The sequence below is a fragment of the Amphiura filiformis genome, chromosome 7 (genome assembly GCF_039555335.1).
Source record: "Amphiura filiformis chromosome 7, Afil_fr2py, whole genome shotgun sequence".
NCBI lineage: Eukaryota > Metazoa > Echinodermata > Ophiuroidea > Amphilepidida > Amphiuridae > Amphiura > Amphiura filiformis.
The window spans coordinates 65,568,129-65,584,274 of record NC_092634.1 but is presented as its reverse complement, the minus strand read 5'-3'; the positions used below and the strand labels follow the sequence as shown (position 1 = coordinate 65,584,274).

Genomic DNA, 16,146 nt, shown 5'->3' with positions numbered 1-16,146 from the left:
TGTAAATAGAATAATCTATTAAATTGCAGGAGTCATAGTATGTGTGTCTTTAAAAAAATAAATAATTAACAATGTTTATTTAATATTTTTTTCAAAAAAACATTTTATATGGTTTAGAATGAAATAGCAAAATTTCAAATTACTTATAGTAAACTACAATATTAGTAAAAAATTAAATGTACTCCAGTCTCCACTGATTTACTTTGAGATTAAATACCCCACCCCTGTCTGAAAAATGAAATTGACCATTAAAATCCAATATGGCCGCGCACAGTGAGATTCTTACGTCGGCATTTCCTGAAATTGACAGTGATTTACTCGAATATGTGACAGGTAAATATAAGATTGGTATTCATAGAAAGGTTTGTAAGTGGTTTGTTTGTCACGGTGTTTATTTTTATGCTCAATCGATTCAATTTAAGTGACAAAATGAGCGCGGGAACAGTAAAAAAATACCTACTGCATTTCCTGTGCGTGTGAATCAAATGTGTTTTGTGTTGTGCAATAGTTTACTCATCATGATCATGTACATGTCATGCATGTGTAAGGCAATGCCAATGAAAAGGTGATTTTTCTTCTCTTCCAAATATGATCTTTGATATATGGCCAGTAATTGAAATTAAAGTTGGTTTATTTTAGATGTGTTGCAGCAGCTCACATCACCATTACCGACGAAACCACATTATAGAGTCATAGTCATCTATCATGCTATACTAAAGCCTATAGAACATGTAGAATCATGATATTGTTGAGATTGAGAAAGTCTAACTTTTGGATCCTGGCATTGTATAAATCAAATCAATTAGAAGTAAAAAGTAAAGGCTCTTGATGGACTTGTCAAGATAAACTAAGTCGAAATCCACTTTGCAAAAAATGGCATACATTGTGAAGTCATTTGAGACTAAGTGCCGTCTATTACACTCACACTGACTTTCGTGATTCGGCGAGGAGGACGATTTCGACCTCCTGGTTTGTTTACAAACAGAGAGGTAGACAAAAGACCGTTCCGCTTGTCCAAACACTCAAGTATCAGAAGGGTGGTCCACAATAGCGTGATTCACGTAACATGAATAGGGATTAAAAAGCTGTCACGTAGAACCATGTGCTTCTATTGTCCAATTTTCCATCAAGATTTCATATGGAAACAGTTCAGACCCAGAACAGGATCATGTCAGAAATTAATATTTTGTTCTGGGTCTGATTATTCAGACTAATTTGAGACCAGGGTCTTAGCTAGCTACCCGTCTGGCCGTCATTTTTTAGATGGGGAGTTTGCTCCTGGGACGGGCAAAATTAATGCCTTTGACAGATGCTATTATAAATTGTATGTTTTGAGAAGCTAATTGACCTTTTTAGTAGACCCAATTTGTATAACAAGGCCATATAAGCACATATTTGAACTTTTTGAACCCCCAATGGGCTATAGATGTCTGGAAATTAGGACAGGCAATTTTATTCAAATGACGGGCAACCCTCAATTTCTAGCTAAGACCCTGTTTGAGACGTCGGTTACTCAAGAACTCTTGCTTCAAATTTACACACCATTTGTCCATAGTTACGCAAAAGGGGGGTGGGCAGCTGTTCTTCTTGACTACACCACCGCTTGTAATACAATAAATTGTAAATGATTTTAATATTAAATTTTCAAGAAAAATTAAAAAATGAAAAAAAAAAAAATGGGTGGTCTATACCTTTACCTCTTAAGTTATTCCAGCAGCACCAAATAATAATAATTAATAGTACGGTAACTACATTTTGTAAAAAATAAACACCCACTCCCCCCAGGGTGGGGGAATGACCCCTTGCCCACCCCCCCACCAAAAAAAAATATGAAACTTTCAATTTTGTCTGCTTAATTCTGATATTTATATCTTAATGTGATGCATAACTAACACATGATACACCACTTATCACTATTGCTTTAAAAATAATTTAAATAAAAAACCAACATTTTAATTCATCTTTACAAGCAACTAAATTGCCTTGCAAGCTGCTAGCACATAATATATGTGATGCGTTCAAGCAAAATGAGTCAGATGTCAGGAATAATGATTTTCATTTCAGATACATTGTATAACCCATAATAGTATATATTCAATTTCTTTTGTATTTTATTGTTCTGAGCAACACCAAAATGGCCATAACTCTGGAACCTTATGTCTAGTTATGATGGGTTTTTCAGCAAAATAAAGCTCTGAGAATAGCTCATGTCATGGATTTTGATAGACATCAGACTCATTTTGCTTGATCGCATCATATATATTGTGTTAATTTGCAGATCTTGAAAACTAATAGTTTCCCCTGCATTGACCCCTTGACCTTGTTGACTATAGAGCCACAGTAGTTCTATGAGAAGCGAGCTAGAGCTCTACCACCGAGACAAGTTTTGGTCATTACATATATTTGTTATAAAGAAGATAATTTTACCCAAACGGTTACATTTCAGCACATCAAAGCTCCAATTGGTTGTCCCATTCCTTTTTTAAAGGAATTTTTATTAAAATGCACTTTGACTTGATTTGCAGGTGTACTTGACACAGAAGGGGATGAGTTTGAGAACACGGATGATGTTTATGAGGCAGTGGGAGGAATGCTGCATGAGGTAGCTGCAGACAAAGATGAGCAAGAAATACGAGGAGTCTGCGATCAACTGCTCAGGACACTCAACTCAGTGTGAGTTATAGACAGCATAAAATTAATGAGCTATTCCAGTTGAAATCCATACACCCCATGGAAGACATTACTTTAATCTTCCTAAAAGGGAGTGTGAATTTTTAAACGGGTTACCTGAATGAGTGACTAAATTTGAATCCTACACCCCCTGTGTGGGAGATTAATGTCATATCTTCCATAGGGGGTGTGTGGAATTCAACTGGAATGGCCCAATGTATATTTTCAGACTTCTTCATCTTACAAAACCAACATTTTGAGTTAAGACACAGACAGACCTGATAGTTTTGTATGTCATGACTGGCACATAGTTCTTCATTCGCCAGCGAAGTGTTACATGTAATCCAATTATCACTATGTCAACTGGATCACGCTTTTTAGTTCTGCACCACGATCAAAATGATCGCAACACAAAGTCTATGGCATGTGCTACCAATCCAAAAGGTGTGTGATCCAGTTAACAAGGATAATGTAACCACTTCGCTGGTGAATTGGTATCCCATCATTGTTTTTGTTTGTGGTAAAACAGCTCCATCCCATTATGTTCTTGATTAGAGGGCCATCCATATGACTTAAATGGTAGGCCCCCTCGTCTCTATTCATGGCGGTAGGTCCTCTTTTGTGAATCCAGGGGATGGAGTTGTTTTACCACCAACAGAGAGGATGATGGTATCAATCTCTCTGGAGAAGTATGTCGACCATGACATATGAAACTCTCCTGAAGGTTGTTGTCCAAATTTTGGTTGTAAAAAAAAAATACAAAACCTGTGTGATTCCTACTGATTCTATCACTGACATTGATCTTTTGTGTCCCATTATAACAGAGATAGTACAAGCCAGAGTTCAGTGACCAAACTTGATGCACCAGTCCACCTGGGTCAAAAAGTACAAGAAGAAGGTAAGAATAAAACAACTATAATTCTTAGTCAGTGGCTGTGGTTTAGCTTGTAAGCGTTGAATTTCATTAGTTCTGAAATGTAGTCTATCACATGGTAAAGAATATGGTCACGTCGTTACGGAACGCACTTGTCGAGGTGCGCACTAGCTGCGTGTAAGAAGCGTGGTGTAAGCGTAGTGCGTAATACGCAACGCACTACGTGCAACTGAATTTGTAAACAGGTTTTGTTCATTTTAGAATAAGGGGAGTTATTTTTTCCTAAATAAAACTAGTTTAAGTTATCAAAACAATAATTAACTGACTAAGAATCGTAGTGGATACCGGCGCTGTCGTCTATCACACGGTAGAGGATTGCAAAAACCAAAATTCCTATCGTTTATTCTCTAAATATTTGATAGATGAGCGAGCGCAAAGAAAGGTGTATGTATGCTTGCTATAGGTTTCAACACATAAAATCCAAGTGTCAAGATATTTTATGAAAATATCAAGAATTGTCTCAAAAACCACTGAACCAATACTGGTGGACTTGTTTGTACTTATTTTAATGCAGTTTTATGCAGATTCCAAATATGGCCATGAAAATGTAATTTATGAAATGTTTGAATCTTTTAAGTGCCCATTGCTGGGTGATCAGATAGGCTGGAAGTGCATGTGAGAAATTGGGCTAATCCATTTAAAATCCACACTACCCCTGTGGGAGATTTTAGATATATCTTCCACAGGGGGAGTAGGAATTATAAATGGAACACATTAGCAGCTCCATTTGAAACTCACTCTCCCTCTGAGAGAGATTCAACCTGAATCGTCCACTAAGCATTCAAATGGAGCTACCTTTTTAATGTGTTAATTCCATTTGAAATTCATACTACTCCTGTGGAAGATATTTCCAAAATCTCCCACAGGGGTAGTGTGGATTCTAAATAGAATAGCCCAATTCTACCACCACCTGACAAACTAACTTACACTTATATTTGTTGTACACTTGTTTACTTTCAGCTGAAGAAGCAGCCAACGATGACACAAATATCTGGTTGGTAACAGCAGATAATGTTACGGTAAATAATGTGTCCATTGTTTTTTTACCAGTGATGTCATAACAATAGGGATGGTTGGTAAAATGCTTGAGATACAGTTTTAAACAACACAATTTTTACACAAACTAGTCCCAAACAAGCCCGTTAGACAGTATACCAACAAACCTACATGTTTGAGTAGTGTGAAAGGGCTAACAGAAATTATCAGATCTGATGATTGTCACAAAATGGGCATGTTATTGCAACTGTCATTTGTTTTTTCATTATTAATTACAAATGTACCACATCTTGAAGTGAATTATCCGGGGGGAGGGGCAGCTTGTGAAACATTTTGCCCACCCTTTTTGGACCATTTTCGTCAAACCCCCCTCCCCCCCAAGTCACCTCCTTCCCCTTGCTTCCCCTTAGCCCCCTCTGAAAAAAAAAAAATCCTGGCTATGCTACTGCTGTTAATGGGCTTTTCTAGTTGATATCCACATACCCCCCTATGAAGACATGCCTCTAATCTCCACAGGGAGTGTGAATTTGAATTGGATTACCCAAATGTGACATGATCAAGGGGAATGAGTCACATGTCGACCCTGGTCGAAAATGAGTTTTAAATATGTTTCTAAAGAGGACATTTAGAGCTTTCAGAAACTGAAAACCTCTTGTTGATATAACTTTTCTTTGCGAAGTTACGTCAATTTATCAATCGCTGAAAACAATATAAAACAAAAGAATTTTGACACCTTCTTTGCCAATATCTCAAAATCAATATTAGGGACATCCGACTCATTTCCCTTGATCGTGTCACAAATGCTTTACTCAATTTGTAGTCAACACTCCTTGTGTGGGATATAAAGATCATGTCTTCCATAGGGGGTGTATGGATTGCAACTGGAATAGACCAATGCCCCTTTAAGTGTTGAACCTAATCACAACATTTCTCTTTTCTTTGACAGGTTGTTGACAAAAAGAAATTAGAAAAGGCAGAAGCCAAACTGAAATTGAAACAGGAAAAGAAATCACAGAAAGATGCTCCTGTCAGACAGAATGGGTAAGTAGATGAGGAGATTCTTACCTTTACGAAGGTGTCAAAGTGGTTGGAGCATTCGAATTATGATCACAAGGTTGGCGGTTCGAACCCTGTCAGGGCCAACATGTTGCATCCTTGAGCAAAACGCAATCCACACAGGCGCAATTTCAGAGAGATGACAGCCAAACCTCCTCCGTTGATGATGCATGTGATGAACCGCACCTGAAAGGGATTCCCCGTGATTTTACTTTCCTGTTTTCACTCTTAGCAGTTTCTAGCTAGCTCATATACTTTCATTAATTGTCTTATGCAAGTGTACAGAAGATATCAAGACCCAACAATTTAAAAAACACTCATACATGTAGGAAGTGTTTCTTACAAAGTGTGAAGTTCACCCGCATTGAAATACTGTAGCGAGTCCTCAATGTTTATCTCCCAAGGAAAGAATTTAGTGCATGCGCAGACCGAGATTTCTGAAATTGGGAAAGGACTTATAGGTAACCAAACAGAATGATTTATCCTACTGGCAGTGGAATAAATATCAAGTGCTGTGATTTTGTTAAAACAGGTGCTATATCAATATCGCAGTCAATATACCTCATTTATTTTTGCTAAGTTAGAGATAGGGCTATTTTAGTTGAAAAACATACACCTCCTGTGGACTGAGTGAGTGATTCCATTTGAAATTCACACTCCCTCAATGGAAGATTAAGGTCATGTCTTCCATAGGGATATATGTGACACGATCAAAGGAAATGAGTCGGATGTCGCTAATATTGATTTTGAGATATTGGCAAAGAAAGTGTTAAAATTGTTTTGTTTTGTATTGTTTTCAGCGATTGTTAAATTGATGTAACTTTGCAAAGAAAAGTCATATCAACATGGGGTTTTCAGTTTCAGAAAGCTCTAAATGTCCTATTTAGTAACATGTAAAACTCATTTTCAACCAGGGTTGACATGTGACTCATTCCCCTTGATCATGTCACATATGGATTTCATCTGGCATATCCAATTCTTTCAAGTTGATAGTGTGTGTTCTTCTGGGAGTGTGAATGTCAAATGGGGTTGCTTGAATGGGTAACTCCATTTGAAATTCACACTCCCTGCGGGGAAGATTAAGGTCATGTCTTCCATATGGATATGTATGGATTTCATCAGCAATATCTTTCAAGGTGATGATGTGATCTGTAACTTTAGTATCAGATCTCAATGCAGTGTATCATTATTATATTTCAGACTTATCACAGCTACAGCAAGTCAAGCAACCAACAGGAAGGAACTCAAAATGGAGGAATCAGGTGGTGGTAATAGGTCAACAGACATCAGAATTGAGAACTTTGATGTTGCTTTTGGTGAAAAGTAAGTGTTTTCAAAACCCCTACATGACCTTTGACCCCAATTTGTGCACACCCTATACATTTGTATAAACCTTGGGCCAGCGGTGTTCTTTAGTTTGTGTTCTATGTTCTTTTGCTAAGGTTTTCTATCCTTAGCATCGCTGTTTTGATTTTCTCTCCTTGGATGAAAATAATGAAGTTGAATTTTTCTACAATGTATTGTAGATTTAAACAAAAAGTATCTGCAGTCCAAAATTAGAGGTGCTTTTTTGTTGTTGTTCATCCATGCATGAGAAGAATCCTATATTTTGTTTGCTTATCTATTAAAACAAATGTGTACTGTGCTGTGCAGAGGCATGCCTTGGTTAGGCAAAAAACAACAACAAAGAATTGTTTGCTTGTCTACAGAATATCTTCAGGAGGTAGAGTCAGTCAATTTGATTATATTTTACAACTTTTATGTCAATTAAAAACTACTTTCATGTAAAATAAAAACCATTTTTTGATTAAAATTAAAATTACTTTTTATGTAAAATAAAAACAACTTCATGTAAAATAAAAAACTACTTTTATATAAATTAAAAACTACTTTTATGTAAAATATAAAGAGTATTTGATCAAACTGTTTTGATTCCACTTTATTTTATTTTATTTTTTCAGAGTACTTCTAAAGGAAGCTAATCTATTGCTGTCATTTGGTAGGAGATATGGACTTGTCGGTAGGAATGGTGTTGGCAAGAGTACATTGCTCAAAATGATATCATTGTAAGTGCATTAACCCCATGGGCACTACTGTCTTTCTTACAGTGCCCTTGATTGGTTCATTACATGATGTAATCATCTGAGTAGCCAATCAAAATAGAGCTTTTAGATCTCTTAGCAATTTTAAGTTAATCCCTTTCAGCCCTACTGACTATTCTTATAATTACCATATCTTTGATTGGCTTAATGCATGATATAGTCCTCTTTATAACCAATCAAAATAGTTCTTTGAGGCCGAAAAATAGGCTGATAGTGTCAATGGGGTTAACATATCGCATAATGGTCACAAGGAAGAAACGTTGGGCTATTCCAGTTGAAATCCATACACCCCCTATGGAAGACATGACCTTAATCTACCACACCAGGGGTGTAGATTTCAAATGGAGTCACCCATTCAGGAAACCCCATTTGAAATTCATGCTCCCAGTGTGGGAGATTGAGGGCATGTCTTTCATAGAGGATGTATGGATTTCAACTGGAATTGCACATTCCATGAATCAGACAAGACACGTATGGTAATCATCTTTTTTTTCCCCAATTAGCAATTAAAAAAAGGCACACCTTATATTATTTGACTATAAATAGATAAATATGTGACCATCCAGCACAACTGAGCCCTAAAGTCGACAATCATCATTTTTGAGATATTCAACCAAAATATTCTGCTTGAAATTAGCTTTAAAATGATGTATATCATGTCTATAGTACTTGACATTTAAGTAGTGAAAAATCAATAAAACAGTCAATAAATCCTTTGTTTCCTATTGTTTATTGTTAAGTTCAATGGAGCATATCTCAATAGTGGCACTGGAGACATCCGGGCTCAGTTGTGGTGGATGGTCACATATGTACATATATTTGGGGTTTTTTTTGCAGACGTGAATTAAGAATCCAGTCTCACATCACGGTATTACATGTGGAACAAGAGGTCATAGGTGATGACACGATAGCTGTAGACAGTGTGTTGGAATGTGATGAAACAAGAGAGGCGTTAATTAAAGAAGAAAAACATCTCACTGAATTAGTACATGCTACCAGGTGAGTTACTTGAGTTGGGGATGATAAGGGTTAGTGTACAATATTATAGTTAGACTAATCAGGGGTCCATTTCACTCAACTTTACGAAGCTTTGTAAATCTCAAAATCGTTCGTACTTACGACGAGTCATAAGTTCCATTTCACCAAACTTACAAACGGTACCCTTCGTAAGTAATAGAGATTTACTACAGGAACCCTTTGTAAAATTACGTCTAGTATTGGGTATTTGTAACTTTACGAATGGTTACTTGAGTTACGAAGGGTTAAAAGTTTAGTGAAATGGATCCCAGGGCACGTTATTTGCAGAATAATGTACCCTCACATGACATGTTTGGACAAATCACAGTGCACGATTTTGAACAATGGACTGTGGAGTTAATAGAATTTTATATATCAAATTTTCAGTTGCCTAACTCTTGGAAGCTCCTGTGGTAAGGTGCAGGTCTCGCAAACCTAAGGTCCTGGGTTCGATTCCAGGGCAGAATCTCTTTCCCTGTAACATATTATGTTACAAAAGCAAAACTGTTGAAATAAATTTACAAAACAAGTAAGGCAAGTAGCAAATCTCTCAATTGTAAATAAGGCAATGAAAAAAACAACTGTTCTACATGCAGATGGACCTTTCAAGTAACATTGGTTGGTTTGGGTTGTTTTCTTGGTGTTTTTTTTGCATATGACTCTAAAAATCACCAAAATATGTAAATAATTTTTGCAATTTTTCCATTCGTTTTGCACATGTTTTTTTTTCAGTCAAAATAAATCTACTTTTTATCCAAAACAGCTGATTTTACATGCATACAACATTTTCTGTCAAACTCAGTCCACTTTTCGCCAACAAATGGCTGATTTTTCATGTATACAACTAAGTAAAAATCTCAAAAGCAGAAAATCTGTGTCCCCTGACCTGTAAAACAGGGTTATTTTTTTTCATCGCTTAACAGAAAAAAATATGAGAATACATATAATGTACATATATTATGTGGTTGTGACATTATCGTAAAAAGTTTTTGCTGTGTTTTGCCGTATCTTATTTTGTCTGTTTGGTTTTCTTTTTACAGTCCTGGGTCAGCTGATCCTGCAATCGGTACAAGGTTAACACAGGTGTATGCCAAATTAGAAGAAATTGAAGCAGATAAAGCCCCAGCAAAGTAAGTCATTACAGGTTAATTCTCTCCACGCGGCTGTCAACTGCAGACGAAAAGTTTAAAAAATGTCAGAATTGTAAATTTTCATGACCATATTTGGAATCAGCAAGAAAAATGCATTAAAACTAGTACAAACAAGCCTAGTATTGGTTCAGTTGTTCTTAAGATAGCTCTTGATGTTTTGAGAAAATATATCAAAACTTTGACTTTTTATGTTAAAGTCTATGGCAAGCACGCAGAGCAGACTAGACTAGATATGAAATTTGTTGTAGTTCAAATGATGAATTTCAATGCACCCAACATATATATTTTATATATTCTTTATCAATACATAACCCTGAAGGGGGTTGCACTGTGATGGAACAAAATAAAATGGGCATCTATCATCTCATATAACACAGAGGACATCATTATTTTAAGTAGAACAATGAGGCAGATTTGGTTTATGCCAAAACTAATGATGTTGCCCATTATATGTAAGATGATAGATTCATGGCTATTAACAATATCTTTATTCTCATTCTTAAACACTTCAAATAAAAATATTAATTATAAATATACCAAATTTTAATCATATTCAATTCTACATTTTACAAGAAATTATCTAGGGCTTAGAATTGATTATTCCTGTGCCTCTGATTGGTTCAAATAGTGCGTAAATGTATTGCTTCAACCCGCACATGCTGAACCGTGTTATGTTTAGAGAATAAAGGTATTGTTTTTAGCAGCTGGAGTGCATCTATCGTCTCATATAACACGAGGCGACATCATTATTTTAAGTAAAACAACGGGCGGAGCCGAGTTGTTTTACGCTAAAATAATGATGTCGCCTGTTATATGAGACGATAGATGCACGACAGCTGCTAAAAACAATACCTTTATTCTCATTCTTAAACACTTAAATTCAAAATAATAAAAATATCATAAGTATTACATATTTTAATCAAATTAAATTCTACATTTTACAAGGAATTACCTAGGGCTTAAAATCTATCAGTCCCGTTGTTGCAGTGCGCCTCCCATTGGTTCAAAGAGCGAGTGCGCGTATCGCGTCGATGCATACGCGCTGACCCGTGTGATATTGTGTCATATCACACGGGTAAGAACTAAACAGATTGCAGCAACATTCTCAAGTGTTTAAGAATGTGTCATATAACACCACTAAGAACCAATAAGATTACAGAAACTTTCTCAAGCAAGTGTTCATCATTCATAATAATGTCAAAACTATATATAAATTTCCTTTTCAAAAGCTTCAAATACCAAATTTAGCGACAAAAAGGAGCTTGATCAATTCATGTCTTGTTTTGCCTTTTTTTCAGAGCTGCTATGATTCTTGCTGGTTTAGGATTTTCACCAGCAATGCAGAGGAAAGCTACAAGGTAAGATAGTAAGAATATATTGTATATAAAATTTGGTATAGTCCTCTTGCTCTATGAAAAAGGATGTTTATCCATGACCAATTACTAGTTAATACCCCCTTTGGCCAATTTCACTCTCAGCTGGACAAGCCCACCCTAATGATAAACCACAGTAGACAAGCCAAAAGATAGAAAATTGTAATGTAATAATGGTATTTCACACCATGTTGATAGCTATATCAGTTCGGGGGCACTGCTAATTCAAAGACGTCTCTGATATCAAAGACGGGTCAGTGATTTCACATACGGGGTCTGTGATATCACATACGTCGTCTTTTTTTTACAGTTTGGGGCTAGATGCAGCATATCGGAAAGAAGGTGACTGTATCGGAATATGCTTTCCTATGTTTAGCAAATATCTGCCTGTGCAAACATCATATCTATCTGTGCAAATTCTGACAAATGGTCCCAGAAAACACTTAGATTGGCAAAATCGAGCCATATCCAACGTTTGAAAAAAAAAAAAAATCCCAAGTCATGGGGAGTGAATATTTTGGCAAGGCAAAAAAAGGAGGGAACAATGAATTTTTGGCCAGTCAACGAAGGGGGAGGGAAGCGATTTTTGGCACGCATTGTGGCGGCAACTTTTCAAGAATATATTCAAAAATGACTTGAAAATGGTAGGCCCCTCACGAAACGTTCAGGCCTAACCTCGTGGTCTGAATCTTGCAACCGTGCATGGGATGAAATCGGAGAAATATGGTCACTTGTATTTTATTGATAGGGGTGGGGTTATGTTATGATTAGGTGGCTCAAAATAGATCAACAAATTACGGTAAACCAGGCGCGTGCCCACTGCCCAGGGAGTGGGGCTTTGGGGCCTGCAGCCCCGGGTCTTAAAAAAAATGAGGGAGACAGAGAGAGAAGAGAGAAGGGAGAGGAGGGAGAGGAAGGGGAGTGATAGAGCAGTGGCATAGCCAGGCCCGTTTTTTTTTTTATGGGGTGCTGATTTTGAAAAAGTGTTGTTTTTTTTTTTCCAGGGAGCGATTTTGTAAAAAGTGGACCTTCTTCACAAACTTTGGACCTTTTTGACTAAAAACATAAAAAAGCGTATTTTTTGGTCACTACGATCGTAAATTAGGATTTTTTGAGGACTTTTGCCCCATCGCACGGCCCCACTCTGCGTACGGGCCTGGGCATAGCCAGTGGGGCAGTATAGTGCCCCTACAAAAATTGAAGGGCGGAAAAGAGAGGGAAAGAAAAAGGTCTACTTTTGCGTGCTGATTTCGCAAAAATTGAAAGAAATAACCCGACAACTGAAAACATATATAAAATAACTGCCAATAATACCGGAACGAAAATGTTACAAAAATCAGGACAAAATATTAGCAAAACTGGGTTGAATAATTTTGTTTTGCCACAGCCACCCAGGCTCATTTCAATATCCGGGGATTTTTAGGCAAACGAAAGGGGGGAAAGTGGAAAGAAAACAAGGAAGAAAACAGGAAGAAACGAGGAAGAGTAGGCCTACTTTCTGAGTCATTGCGCATCATAATTATGTCCATGCTTGAAATTTGTGACGGGAATTCGCATCCACTGGAAATCCATTCTAAAATACATATTATGCATTATCATGACATGGTTATATGGCCTATAGGCTATGCTTAATCATGATGGTCGGAAAAATAAGTTAATAATAGGGGCCTAATGCAAAATGATGCACCAATTGGCTTTTAGTTTGAGGATAATATTCCCCTCACAAGTCGGGTCCGTTGAAATCTGTTATGCCCAAAATAATACGAATAATAAGTGTAAACTTTTACACCAAATGACTTTATTGTGCCTTTCATAACTTTTTGAAAATAATTATCCTTCTGAGGGAGCACATCCCCCTCAGGCACCCTTCTCCGTCAAAAAAGAAAATGCTAACTTGCATTTATCCATATAGGCCTAATTGAGCAGGTTCATACCCATGCAGAAGTCAGGTCCGCAGGAAATTTGTTAGGAATTATAGGCCTATCGTTCATAGATATAATGACTATAGGCCTATTATAGCACATCCCCCTCAAGCAAAACAGAAAAGCCTACACTTAGGCTGAATTGAAGGAATTATTGAGCACGAGTGTTAAATATAGGCGGAGACTGGGGTAATTGTGGCCCCGGGGTAATTGTGGCCCCTTTGTCTTTATCAGGGTGTCTTTATTGGTCTAGGTGACTTAACTTTGTATTGTATGAAAGAGTGGTCTTTATGTTACTATTTGGTGAAAAAATATTCAAATAGCATTAAAATTTTTATGAGGGGGTCTAATTAGCGGAGCGACATCATAAATGGCTCTAAAAAAGTGGCAAGTCCACTTTTTATTCATAGGGTGGTACTTATTGGTTGTATCACTGACTATTTTGTATGTGTTTGACATGAAAGGTAATCATAACAGTTCCCATTGATATAACAATTTTATAAAAAAATTGTTTATTTAATGAGCTAAATTTGCATATTATGTAATACCCGGCTTGGGATAAATGTGGCCCCTGTTCATGTCTTAAGCAAATTACTTGCATCTGACCCCCTAAAAAGCTATTTTGGTCATTAATCTGTTATATGTTAATCAAATTAGCCATTTGGGGTCATTATTGAGAAAAAAAAGACATATTTAGTATGTTTTCAAATCAAAACAAGGAAGTATAATGAACAGTCAGATCCGGCCGCAGTTTCGGCAAGCAAAAATTAGCATAATAACAAGTAATTTACAAAATGCCTTAAAATGCCTTTTTCTGGTAAATAAACCAGTCCAAATGGCCTAGAATTATCGCAATGATTATAAACATGTTATTAATAGTTATCAGGAAGAACTGGATTCACAATACTCTTTAAATTCTTTATTTTGTTCAGGGGCCACAATTACCCGCTTGGGGTAATTGGCCCCCTAAAACATGTTAATTATTATGCAAATTGCAATATATTTTCCAATTATATTTATCACATCTTATAGGTACCCATTGCCTCTATCCACTCATGCAGAAATCTTACTTCTCCAGTTCATACTTAAAGAATTACATGGTAAAAATGCAAAAGGGAGCCACAATTACCCCAGTTTCCCTAAGCCTAAAACTAAAATTATGCTTAGTTGGAAATCTGTAAAAAAATATATGCTCTGAAAATAACCAATAAACAGTTTTGATGTGTCCGGAGAATTGAAAGTCTGCAAAATGTCGTCGAGAGCAAAGTTATTCTGCAGCATTTAAGCTCAATTATGAAAAAGAGCAACATTTTTTAGCATTCTCCGATTTATCACGTTCACTAGAAAGAGTGTATCCCGAGCCCGCGATTTAATTCATAAATTGGATAGTAAAATTAGCAGGAGCTAGCAGGCACTTGGGCTATAGCTACAACCCTGATCATGCTGATTAGGCCTACTCGCAAAATTATTCCCGTTAAGCCAGTTCACGTTCACAATATCGTTTGCGGCTGGGTTTTGAGACTAGGGAGTATGTGATTTATGAGACGTCTTTGAATTATGATACTGTCAGGTGACTCGGCACTGAAGAGTCTTTGATATCAGAGACGTCTTTGAATTAGCAGTGCCCCCGAACTGATATAATAGGGCATCAGCAGGGGATAATCGGAGGGATTATAGTTATTCCTTTTTCGTAGAGCAACCAGAGTTTAAAGCCAGGCAAATCCAATAGGCTTTTCCAGTTATAACCCATACTACCCCTGTGGAAGATTTTGGAAATATCTCCCACCAGGGGAGTATGAATTTCAAATGGAATGAACACATTAGCAGCTCCATTTGAAACTCACCTCCCTCAGTAAAAGATTCAGGATGAAATTTTCTCAGAGGGTGTATGAAATTCAAATTGAGCTGCTAATGTGTTCATTCCATCTGAAATCCATACTCCCCCTGTGGAAGATATTTCCAGATTCTTCCACAGGGGGGATGTGGATTTTAAATGGGCCAGGTACAAAGAGTGATAAATACCGAAAGAGGCTAATTGAAAAGAACTATGAATGAAGCCAATGATTTTGCGAGAACTGCATGGCAAACATTTCTGCCCCACCCTCTCTGATAAAACTATTATTTTCTTTATATCTGTATTCAGTCAAATTGACTGTACAAAGTGTATTTGAATATGTGATGTGCTCAGGTTTTATGAGTTGTTTCTCGCTAATATTAATTTTGAGATACAGTCAATAAAAGCATTCAACTTCCTTTGTGTTTTATTGTTCTGAGCAACACTAAAATGACCATATTCCTGGAACCAAATTGTGATGATTTTGTCAACAAAATAAAGCTATGAACAAAAGTTAACTTACCAAAACTACTTTGTGTTTATATCTTAAATTAGGGTCAGTTTTGATAGGTGAGGAATGAGTAAACAATTATTTGTATAATTCCCAACAATCCTTTACATGCATTGTGTTATATGCACTTTATTGTGTAAAACTTCTGTAATATAAAGGGTAGAACAGAAGTGTTCCCAATTATTCAAATTTTGACTTTAATCATTGAAACATAGCGCTTACATTACATCAGATTTGTATGAACTTAATTGGAACAAAATTTTGTACTTTTCAGTCTTGACTGCATAAATGGATTTGAATAGTGCAACCAATATCAGTAACTTAATTTTTGTTACAGAGAATTTTCTGGTGGGTGGAGGATGAGGATAGCATTAGCGAGGGCGCTATTTACAAAACCAGACTTGCTACTTCTTGACGAACCTACTAACATGTTGGATATCAAAGCCATTTTATGGTTAGAAAATTATCTACAGGTATGTTGGGCTGTTCCTTTTAAATTCAAAATCCATACACCCCCTATGGAAGACATGAGCTTAATCCACACAAGGATGAAGACTTTCAAGTGGGGTAAACATCTATG

At 36.6% G+C, this 16,146-nt stretch overlaps 1 protein-coding gene across 1 annotated transcript in view; it reads left to right on the top strand.

The window, feature by feature from the left end:
• Positions 1-257: 257 nt before the first annotated feature.
• Positions 258-16,146, top strand: part of LOC140157484 (ATP-binding cassette sub-family F member 3-like) — a 30,084-nt gene continuing 14,195 nt past the window's right edge. Inside the window, exons 1-11 of the mRNA XM_072180689.1 lie at positions 258-333; positions 2,526-2,673; positions 3,495-3,568; positions 4,565-4,623; positions 5,547-5,641; positions 6,857-6,979; positions 7,618-7,722; positions 8,596-8,757; positions 9,816-9,905; positions 11,225-11,284; positions 15,904-16,039. Coding sequence (XP_072036790.1) covers positions 261-333; positions 2,526-2,673; positions 3,495-3,568; positions 4,565-4,623; positions 5,547-5,641; positions 6,857-6,979; positions 7,618-7,722; positions 8,596-8,757; positions 9,816-9,905; positions 11,225-11,284; positions 15,904-16,039 — 1,125 coding nt within the window. The 5' untranslated portion in view covers positions 258-260. The remainder of the gene's footprint in view (positions 334-2,525; positions 2,674-3,494; positions 3,569-4,564; positions 4,624-5,546; positions 5,642-6,856; positions 6,980-7,617; positions 7,723-8,595; positions 8,758-9,815; positions 9,906-11,224; positions 11,285-15,903; positions 16,040-16,146) is intronic.